Here is an 11,599-nt window from a genome sequence, read left to right as displayed (position 1 = left end):
AGTGGAGGTTGGTGGTCGTCTGCCTGTATGGTCGTCTGTGTCGTTTAGTGTATGGCAAAGGGGGGTGGGTGCGATTAATTAAGTGGGATGGGTGGTGATTGGTGGAAGATAGGCAACCGAAGCAACGAATCGCTGGGGAAGTAGTAGGCTATGGCGCGAGACCGTAGGACCGTGGTCCTTAAGCTTGCCAAGGACCGCCCCGCACTAGTTGAAAGGTGATAAGAAGTGAGGACCGCCGCCGGTCTTCCCCTATGGTACCGGTCTCCGGTTCACAGCTACAAGACCGTGGGACCGCCGGTCCAGACCGGTCTTCAGCGCGGCACTACTTTGAGCACGTTTAGTGGATATTACGCTATAAAAAAGCTCGATTTTTTTTTTATTTGACGTCACTCTGCTCTTTGTTCTTATGTTTAGACAGCCTGTTAATCAAAAGTTCTCACTAAATTATATCAATCAGAATAGAAACGTTAAAGTTTCTAACACACAGTTTTATGTATTGCCGTGTTTAATTTAGTTGACTGATGGTGTGAATATTTTACTTCTACGCATAGCATCTATGAGACAAAGGGCCACATTTATCGCTTATGCTTCACCATTGAGCATGCGCTGAGAGAACTGAGTCATCATAGTGCATTTTCCTGGAATAAAAGGTCTCAGTTTTCAGTTTCAGTTGTGGTTGTGGTTGAAGTCAGTTGCCGACGCCAAAGGCAACGAAACATGACTCTCTCTCTCTCTCTCTCTCTCTCTCTCTCTCTCTCTCTCTCTCTCTCTCTCTCTCTCTCTCTCTCTCTCTTCTCTATATATATATATATATATATATATATATATATATATATATATATAATGTAACAAGGAATAGTTTATTTGGTAACTACACCACTGACATCATCATCATCAAATAATAATAATAATAATAATAATAATAATAATAATAATAATAATAATAATAATAATAATAATAATAATAATAATAATAATAATAAAATAATAATAATAACAACAATAATAATATAAACAAATTAATTTTTTAAAATGGAAAATAGATTTTTTAAAACGTCTTTATCGCCGTGCACTTATTTGCACTTTCATTTCGGCACATACTATAGACATAAGTGATTAAGATAGGTTGGGTTTTCGGTTTCTTGCTCAAAAACTTCACAATTTGTTGTTTTTGTTTGGGAGTTGTTTTTTTTTTTTCTGATTAAAATAGTGGGTGATTTTCCAATCACACGTAACATCTCACGGGACTATTTTTGTAACGCGACATAATGGTATGTCGTATTGCTTTTGTATTGCTGAAATACACAAAGTGTGATTGGCAAAAATATGCAGCACAAAAACTTTTGATATAAATTACGTTATACCTAATTAAGTCAAGTCCATCCTTTATTTTTCTAATCTCCGTGTCGTTTTAATATTATTATAACAATTCAAATTGATTTATGGAATTTTTTTCAAAAGAATTTATCTTTAAGTTTACAATCGTAAAATTTGGCTTTTTCATTATAATCAAACTGGTATTACCAACTAAAAAGGAAGCCACCATTTTGTTCTTTACTCGGAAATCACCAAAATCACAATAAATTCCATAGAGCTAATCTACCCAAAATTCTTCTTGGATAAGCAGGCTCATCAGTTCTGTCACTTCGTAATTAGTGATATTAGGATGGCTAGATCAAATGTTCGTTACGAAGTGGTAAGAAAATACGTGGTAAACGACTGTTTGAGTCAGTCCCCGTATGCCATTGTTGGTGTAGTGTTGATCGGGTTGTGAGATTGAGATGATTGTGTTTACGTTGACGACCCCTTTGCTTAACTCCTGTCTGCCTTCTGGCTTGTATTTAAGTTTAAGTTTAAGCCTATAATTTATAACAATATTATATTCTAACCATGCATAGTTTGGAGTGTCCAGGTTTTAAATGGTGTGATGCCGAAATGATATTGAAATGGAAAGACCCGTGTACACTTAACAACTTTAACTTACACATCAACGTCAAAAAATGTCAAAGGTTATGAATATCATACTCATACATAGATGTTTATTAAATAATAATATTAATACATACACATACAATATTAAATCTATTCATAGATATATGATACATAAGTTATATTATCAATGAATTCACACTTGAAATAACTGGGAGTCGTCACTATTTCACCAATTCGTAATAGAAATAGATGTCTTAGAAGATTAGACTTTTTTATAAGAAGGAAGTATAGAATTAGAATAACAATATCAACAAGAGATGCTTTGCCTTTGAAAGACTCGTATACCTATTAGTATATTTTTCAAATTATATTTTAAAAATTTAAGATGAGTTAGTGTGAAAGTAATTAATTATTAATTAAATGCAAAGAAATAAGGATTCGAAGTGCTTATTCGCAATGGAGTGTCTACGTACACGGTAACTTTAGGCAGTTTAGTGAGCAGCAGCAGTGGGAGTCAAATTGTGACCCAACTCGGCCATAAGAAAGTTATGACTGGAAATTGCGTTCGCTTTTACTAAAAGTTTTAGAGGGGTTCAATTAAAGATGCATAACTTCGTTATATATAAAGAGGAATATTGCAGATATTTTGGTATCATAATCATTATTTTTGTTACCGGGCACCTAGCCTCAGAATCTACGAACATAGTAGCTAGGTGCCGGTTACCGTGTACGTAGACACTGCCTATAAGGCAATAATAATTTTACAAGGAGCAACTGTCTTTGACATACAATAAAAGTGTTAATCTGTAAATAATTGTGTGATTTCTCAAGCCTTCATATCATATTTTCTTTTCTAACTTCTCTGTCTGTCTAACCATTCTAATTACTCTCACTAATCTGACCAACTACGCACGATCTTTTCTAACTTCTCTGTCTGTCTAACCATTCTAATTACTCTCACTAATCTGACCAACTACGCACTATCGTCACACACCAGACTGTAACACATTCGACTTTGACTTTGACACGTGCCATCAAATAGGAAGAGGGTGACGGTGAATAGTTTTCACACCATATTTTTTAAAGTATGTGTTTTTATATGCTGCAGTCTGCAGACATTATTTTGTTTTTACACCGCCTTGCAAATTGTAAATAATATAAGCATTGAACTCCACTCTGTTCTCCTTTTTTTTCTGGGACCCATGACCCCAGAGTGTTTACTGCACTAATTTCTAATTCTATGCTCTTATTGTTTTGAATTTCCTTAGTTTGAATTTTGAAGAGATATTCTCAAACTATGCATATTTTTTACCCCCGTAAAATTCTTAATTCCCATGTCTTTTTTCCTTTACATGCAGCTTCCTTCCGAGGAACAGAATGTTGCAGCTGAGCCTGTCGATTTGGCCATGGTAGTGCCCCCTCCAAGCTACACAGAAAATGCTGTCATGGAACAGGATGGAGGTATGGAACACTTTTGGAAGAAATGAAGGAATCAAAACAAATTTTTCATTTATTCAAATTGTTTTATTTTTATTTTTTATGTTTTACTTTTTCTTTCTTTCTTTTTTTTTTTTTTTTTGGGGGGGGGGGGGGGGGGGGGGGGGGGGGGTACTAAAGGACTTTTTATAAAGGCTGTTTGAGATTTTATATGAAAAGACTATATTTAATTTTATGTTCAAACAGTAACAGCTGTGGCTCAGCGGTACAGTCTTTGCTTTGACTACCCACCTCGTTGTGTGGCCTTGAGCAAGTCACAGCGCCCTAGCTCACTTTGTGCGCTGCACTGCGGCTGACCCTGGGTTATTCCCAGTCTTCCCTTGGAATAGAATCTAAACACAAATTTCCCCTTGGGGATCAATAGAGGGAATTTTATTTTAATTTTATTCAGAATAGTACGTTTAAAAGTAAAAAGATTATCTAAGACATTTTTTTTTCTGATCACATTTTATAATTTTAATTATTTTTCCTTTTTTTTCTTTGACTGTGTAAATAGTTTGTAAATGAATGGTCTAAAAGTATTTATATATTGAGATCTATATCTATTCAAAAAAAAAAAAAGATAATAAAGAATTAATAAACAGCTCTTGAGATTAGTTTTATTTTAAATTAATTTTTTTGTTGTTGTTTAATTTTTTATTTTTTTTTTTAATTTAAAGGAAACAACAAACATTTGATGTGTGGTGGTCAAATTTCGGATTTTTATTTTAAAAGTTCTGATTTATAAGCTTTTTATTAAAAATTTTTCTTTTCTTCTTTTTTTTACCCCCCTTTTGTTTACATGAGAGCAGTGTAGTGGGACTGTTGTTCATTGGATAAAAGAGAAAATAAAACAAAATACCTGACACTAGGAGGATTCAAAATGATTTAATTGCATGCAATCCAGGACTGTTTTACCAAGTTACCCGCAAAGGGGTAAGGGGAGGGGGGGGGGGGGGGGGGTGGCTATTAATATTAATTTAAATTTATTCCATTTTATTTCTAACGACTAAAATTGATAATCTTCTTCTATCAGAAAATCCAGCTTTTGGACCAGCCAAGCTTCCCAACTACGTTGATGCTACCACTTTGCCCACATACGAGGAAGCAGAAAGAAGTAAAGCAGAGGAATCTGCAACTTCAAGTAACCAGGACTGTGAAACTGGAAGGGTAAGTCATATTCAGAGCTGTATGAAAACATATTTGGCCCCATAAAGTGCATGATTGTATCACAATATTCATGTGTGGCTATGTGATCTTGTTTATGACACTAACCTTCGGACTGGAAGGTCAAGGGTTCGATTCCTGCTCTGAGTGGTGCATAATTGAGTCCTATGAAAAGCTTCTTTACTCACATTCTTTCACCATACACAGGTGCACAATGAGTACCTGACTGTTAACAGCATTTGTTGTCTTTGGCAGAAATAAACATTGTAAATATTGCGTTACAGGTATTTTGTCTTCTTGTCCTCCATGTTAAGTGTTGCTGTTGGCTAGGGACTTCTTGTAAAGAGCTTGTCGAGCATGTTTATATTGCACTCTTTAAATGCTCAGGTAAGTGATAAATGCTCAACAAAACCTTGCCATTGCCATTACATAATCATCCCACTGGCACACTCAAATACATGCAAAAGCCATTAGCAGACACGTCCACTATCCTGATTTTTTTCAAGAAATTTCAGATTTTTACTCTCATTCCTGATTTAATTAAATTCCAGGTATTTTCCTTAATTTTGCTATTGTATTTCACTCAACCAGAAAGTGTCACCTTCCTCATTATCATCATCATCATCATCACCGCCATCACCAATTACCATTGCCATTATTTTCACAGCTTCATTAAAATCCCAAATTTGCCCTAGTGTTTTTGCAGACTGTTGTTTCTGAAAAATTAATAAGTTAGCTAGTGTCTGTTCACGCTCAGTCTATTTTATAATTTAAAATATTTTTAAATTATATAAACAACAGTCCCTCGTGTTTCATTTGTTCACTTTTCTTTGCATTGTTATTGCCGATAATGTTCAAGTCCCTTGAAAAGAGACAAGAGCATGATTGCCAATTTTCGGTATATATTTACTGAATTCAGTATGTTAAAAAACCACAGTATATTTTACAATCCTGCTAAATAGGAAAAAGTAAGTACTTAATGTCTTTATACAGGAGTTAAACTCTCAGATGATGGTCGGTGGATGTACTCTCGTAAATGTGCAGTAAATTTTTGTCTTCTGAATTGGCAACCCTGGACAAGGGTGGAATTAATCAATAATATTCAACCTATGATAAGTGATCTTTTTCAGAAACTTGATGTAAAGTCAGGCAGTATGTTTAAAGTTGCTAACATGGTCAAGAGAAAAACAACATAGAACAGAATGAATTGGCAAAGTAAATTGATTATTTATACAGCATTTGCCAAACACAAGTGCCATCAATAAAACAAATGGCATTATAACTGTTTTCATGTGGTGCGAGATTTATATTAATCTGGTTTCCAATTGAATCCAGATTTGTTTTATTTTTTTTGGGCGAGATATCAATAACCAGTTGAGGCTGTACTGTAATATTTACTGTTTTCCCCAGATAACTTCAATGGATGGCATCAATGAAGCGACCATTGGAACAGATGGCATGTTTATTTGCACTTTCTTTAGTAAGTTTTATTCTTCTTGTCAGTCTGGGTGGGATTCCTGACCTCCCATAGTGGGCAAGGAGGCACTTACTGTGTCTTCTATCCCCCTATATATCTGTTTTCCAACATGCTTTCTGTCCTAGTCTTGGAATGAAATTATTTGGTTTTGTCTTGGCTCTCGATGGTATAACCTGGGTGGGAGGGAAACAGTCTAATGTATAGTTAGTGTTTAGGGAGATGATATTTATTTGTCTTGTAAATCTTCTCTCTCTGTTATGCACTGTATTATTTTTAGTTTTACATATATGTATATGATTTGTCAAAATTTGACTGTGTTCCTCTTAGTGGGGACCTGTGCTTGAGTCAGGATGAGACATTTAGGTGATCTCAAACTAAGTACACTGATAGTGATAGTGTGCTCTTGGAATCTTTATCTGCTCCCTGTTTGAACCAGTTCCCTTTTGTCTTACTTTTTCTAGGGTACTTTAATTGTAATTTTGACTATCCATTTTCTTCCTTTTTACTGACGCTGATATGACCTAAATGTGTTGCAAGCGCCATAAAACCCTTTAAACAAATAAAAAACAAAACTTGTCAGTGTATACTTATTTTCTCTCCTCTTTGATCCTTGAACTTTTCATGATGAAGTAGAGGCGAGGGGGGGGGTGATGATCTTGGATTCTGTAGTTTTTATTTGAATTGTTTTGTAACTGAATCTTGAAACTGAATTACTTTATATAAGCGAGGCTACCAGTGCAAACCTCGCATATCTCGTCTTGTTTAATAAACGGTTTAAGATGTTAAGCAATAAACCTATTATATGTTGTGTCAGTTAAACTACTTTTGTTAAAAAATTTATTAAATGTGTCCGTTTGTAGACTTTTTTTCTTATTTTTAAATGTCTACTAGAGATAGCGTATTATGAGTTCAGTGAATTCCAATAGAATTTACTTAGTAGACAGTGTGATTAAATTAGGAAAAACTAGCAACTTCATAGGTTGTCTCAATGACAAGTGGGACAGCATGGTTCAGCAGTATGTATGGCCTGTGCTTTGTACTTGAAAGATACCAAGTTCGACTACTCCTCACACTGGGTGGCCTTGAGCAAGTCACCTAGCCTTAGCTCACTTTGTGGTGCTGCACTGTGGCTAATGCCTGGGTTATTCCAATCTTTCCTTGGAATCGATCCTAAAGAAAAATTTCCCCTTAGGGATTAATAAAGGCATGGCTACCTAATATAAATTGGTTTAAATGAATGCTCGATTGTGGTAATGTGAGTTATTCAATCTGTGAAATTTACATGATCAAAAATGTTTTGTTAAAGTTAAAATTGTTTAGATAATTATAACAGTATTTTTGAAAAATTGTTATCATTGCGTCTTTTCCAGTCTCGTTCTTGTTCAACTGGCTTGGATTCCTCTTGTCCTTATGTCTGTCCAACACAATTGCCGGCAGGTGTGGGGCGTTGTCTGGATTGGGGCTGTCCATTGTGAAATGGGTGGTCATTGCCAAGGTTTGGATCTTCTATGTTCCAACTATTTGATTTTTGGAATTGTATTATTATTATTATTATTATTATTATTATTACTTTTATTATTTTTATTTTTCATTGTATTAAAAATTGTTATTACAATTTAGCAATGAGAATAATGATTGTTATAGGGTTAAATATTAGACTGATTGGAAAGATAGATATTGCTATGAATACCACAAGAATGAGATTTAAATTCTTACACATTCCAAAATTTATTTTTAATAAACAATAATTCCTTGCTTTATTATTTTTAGCAAAAGAAAATTGCAATATTATTTGTTGGTTCATGAGTATTTCAGATTTTTAAAATAAATTTTCCTGGGTGGGGTTCCTGGCCTCCCATAGTGAGCAAGAAAGCACTTACTGTGTCTTTGTCTTGGAATGAGATTACTTGGTTTTGCCCTGGCCCTGGCCGAATACCCTGGCTGGGAGGGAAACAGTCAAATGTCTAGTTAGAGTTTTGGGAGATGATATTTTTTTGTCTTGTAAATCATCTCTCTATTATGCATTGTATTAATTTTTTGTGTTATATATAATAATAATTTGTAAACATTTGAGTGAATTCCTCTTAGTGGGGACCTGTGCTTGCGGTTTGATGAGACTTTCAGGTGATCTCAAACTAAGTACACTGATAGTGTGGAATCTACATGTTTCCTATTTGAATCATTTCTCCTTTGTCTTACTTTTCTTGGGTGCATTAATTGTTATTCTTGAACTTTTTACTATCCCATTTTCTTTCTTTTTACAGGCTCTGATATGACCTTAATGTGTTGCAAGCGCAGTAAAACCCTCAAAAAACAAACATGCAAACATAACAAATAAAATTTTCCTTTTGTTTCAATATTTTCCAGCGTAATAATTGGGGAACAGACTTTGCAGATGGAGATTCCTGGCTGTGGTGGCTCTTGGTGCTTTGCGGTAAGTTTATGCCTGTATCTCAAATTTCAAGTCCTTTCACTATATTATGGAACATCAGTATTATTATTGTTATTATTATTATTATTATTCTTATTAGTATTATTATTATTATTATTATTATTATTATTATTATTATTATTATTATTATTATTATTATTATTATTATTATTATTATTATTATTACAGAGAGTTTGACCTTGTGTGGGAATTTGGACCGAAGGGAAGCCTGACTTTGGAAGGGCTCTCTCCGAGGTCACAAAATATACAATATACGTCAAAAACTGCATTATATGACCTCAGTTGTGTAGTTCCCTATGATAATCATTGTTAAAGTCAGTAAACATAAAATTATGAGAAGAGTAAATAAGATTATAGAGCACTCGCTACATACGTGAAGGGACCAAGATCGATCCCGGGTGTAGTTGAGATTTTCTTTCTGATTCCCCTGTCTACCCAGCAGTGAATGGGTACCTGGGTCTGTTATATCTGGCGGAAAATAATTTGCTACAGACTAGCATCCTATCCAAAGGATAGAAAGTAATTGCTATTGTCTGTTTCACGCTATAGAAACTGGGATGAACTCTGGCTCCTTGAGCCTTATGGCTCTGAAGGACTACTTTTTTAAATAAGATTTTAGTTTAATTCCAAATATTAACAAACCATCACATTGTTGCTAATTACTCCCCTGTATTTTGTATGGTTAAATGATGTAATGTTATGATGACCCAATTCAATACACATTCAAATCGGTGCTGAGTATGGATAATTATTTAAACAGGTGAAGATCAGTAGTCATTAGTTTTTAAATAAATGGCCGCTTACCTTCACCTTCAGTATGAATTGTTGAAGTCAGTAATACTGTTACATCATCTTAGTGTCCTTTTAATGTAAAAACTTGATTGTATTTTTCCTTATAGAGACTTATAATTATAAAGGGGAGTTTCATAGTGGCCAACTGTCCTGATAAAATTGGAACTGTCCCAATATGACAATCTGGAGAAAAAGAATTAAAGAACAAAAAATTGGAATGTATAAATGTATGGAATTGACTCTTGCATGTCCCACGATTATGATTTGTTTGTTTTTTTTAACTCAAATTAAAACAAGGAAGAGAAACAGTTCTAAATCTAGATTATATTATATGATTGTTCAAACAAACAAGCTGTTTTTTTAAGGTCATTATAGTATTGTGCGTTAAGGCTAAGGTGTCCCATATTATCTCTTTGAAAAGTTGGCTGCTTTGGGTGCTATAATATTATTATTGATCATAACCATCAATCACCTTTTGTTTTTTTTGTTTTTTTTTGTCTTTAAATTAGGATTCCTGCTCTTTGTAAGAGGATCAGTGCAGTATGTGAGAGTGAAGTACGAGTGGTCTCGCCTCACTAATCAACTCCGCCACTTCAGACTTATTTAGGAAGTCATAAAGATGGGAGACGGTTTTTACAGCCTTATAATATGTGGATCATGATGGTTGATAATGATGAAGATGGCTTTGATAATGATGATGGCTGTGCGTTTTTATTTTATCATACTTAACAATCTTTTAAACATAAAATAGAGTGGTGCATCATTTTTTTTTTTTTTTGTTTTTTTTTTGTTACATATATACGTGTTCCAAAAAGGTCGTTTTCATAACACTTGCCACAAAAATACTCCAATACTAATAACAAAATTCTGTCAGTTTTTTATTTATTTTTCACTATATTCCCCAAAAAAACTGATGAGAACAACATTTTTAATTAGTGTTTCAAAATGGCCTAGTATTGAAATATTTTTGTTGCAAATGTTATGAAAAAGCAAAACGACCCTTTGGCATGACCTTGGTTACAAATCTGCCATAGACAATGAATTTAGAAATTATATTTTCTTAGCCACAACACCCTATCTGTCTCCATACTTTATTGCAAAGATCAGGCTTAATAGTTTGTTTATAAACTTTACATTAGAGGAGTAAAATTAAATCAAACATGTTTAACCAAGGAAAAGTTTCTCATTCAATCCGATTCTCTCTATTTCTATTGTGGAATATAATTATAATTCGATTTATTTGGAAATGGCATCGAATTTTGCCTTTTATAAAGAAATATACACTATTGTTTCTTCTTTGATTGTATGTTGTAAATGAAACGAAATAAAATGATTGACGATCTGACCAGTTCTCTGTATTATTTATAATTTCGAATCAAATGAAATAAAACCCAATAATAATGGGTTGTTTTTTTTCTTTATCGCAAATTAAGTAGTTCAATAGTTTATTTGATCATCTGAATGGTGATATGAAAAATACTTCAATGCCATTCTATTGACATGGGGTCCAGGTTGTACAGTCATTCTCATACTCAACGAGAATACAAACCAACCTGTAAAAGTGGGGGTGAATGCAGTAAAGTAGAAATGAGACTAAAGACATTTGTTTAAAATTATCCTCCTTTTTTTCATTTTTTTTGTCACTATCTGCCATTGAGCCCAGAATAAATTTCCGTGTCTCTGAAGGGTTACCTGTTTACCATAGTAAAAACTGAAGTTGTTCCAAGAGACTTGGTCATCTCATTTGGATTAGACACGTTTTGGGTTAAGCAAAGTGACTAATGGTGGTTGGGGTGGGGGAAGGAGGAATTGTAATTCTTAAGTTTATGCTTCATCGACAATTACTGCTGAGTTTCCTCCTTTCTGTCTGTTAAATTTGAAGAAATTACAACAGGCCAAGTGTAACATTGGAGTCTGAGTGGAATATGAATCCCTTTCTAAAAGGACATTTTGGCTGCATTGACATTTAACTGAAAGTAATTCTTTTTCAGTTTAGCACAGTGGTGTGAGGATTAACGCCAATTTCGGAAAAGACAACAGTTCAATTTGTCTTTGGTCAATAAATCTTTTAACTGGCACAATTGGGTGGCTAGGCATCTTAGAGCTGTTTGAGAATTGCTTTGTAATAGATAGCGTTTTAGACTAAGGATAGCAAGCAATTGTTACAGTTACAGTCCATTTAGTGATTGGCTATATTGTTTTACACAAAAGGTAGCAAACAATGTTACTACGTGTATCCATTTAGTGATAGACGAATGTCTTACACAACGGTTTGCAAGCAGTTGCTACTGTGCATTTAGTGC

The 11,599-nt window shown here is 34.0% G+C and overlaps 1 protein-coding gene across 1 annotated transcript; it reads left to right on the top strand.

The window, feature by feature from the left end:
* The first annotated feature begins 1,302 nt into the window (after nt 1-1,302).
* Nucleotides 1,303-10,641, top strand: LOC144961631 (NEDD4 family-interacting protein 1-like). The gene is made up of 7 exons (XM_078894757.1): nt 1,303-1,696; nt 3,291-3,393; nt 4,445-4,578; nt 5,986-6,055; nt 7,423-7,547; nt 8,420-8,486; nt 9,806-10,641. Exons 1-7 carry the CDS (start codon nt 1,667-1,669, stop codon nt 9,901-9,903), a joined length of 627 nt encoding a protein of 208 aa, XP_078750883.1. The 5' UTR covers nt 1,303-1,666; the 3' UTR covers nt 9,904-10,641.
* Nucleotides 10,642-11,599: the final 958 nt, after the last annotated feature.

The sequence above is a fragment of the Berghia stephanieae genome, unplaced genomic scaffold, assembly GCF_034508935.2.
Source record: "Berghia stephanieae isolate SIO BIC M18660-M18661 unplaced genomic scaffold, UCSD_Bste_1.3 scaffold338, whole genome shotgun sequence".
Classification (NCBI taxonomy): Eukaryota; Metazoa; Mollusca; class Gastropoda; order Nudibranchia; family Aeolidiidae; genus Berghia; species Berghia stephanieae.
The sequence above is the reverse complement of the archived record's forward strand: the minus strand, read 5'-3'. Positions and strand labels throughout refer to the sequence as shown.

Excerpts from the sequence above, each read along its gene's own strand:
- LOC144961631 (XM_078894757.1), top strand. The coding sequence starts at position 1,667 with ATGGCTAGATCAAATGTTCGTTACGAAGTG. Across the intron at positions 4,579-5,985 it reads AGGACTGTGAAACTGGAAGG|ATAACTTCAATGGATGGCAT; the intron begins GTAAGTCATATT and ends TGTTTTCCCCAG. Across the intron at positions 7,548-8,419 it reads AATGGGTGGTCATTGCCAAG|CGTAATAATTGGGGAACAGA; the intron begins GTTTGGATCTTC and ends AATATTTTCCAG.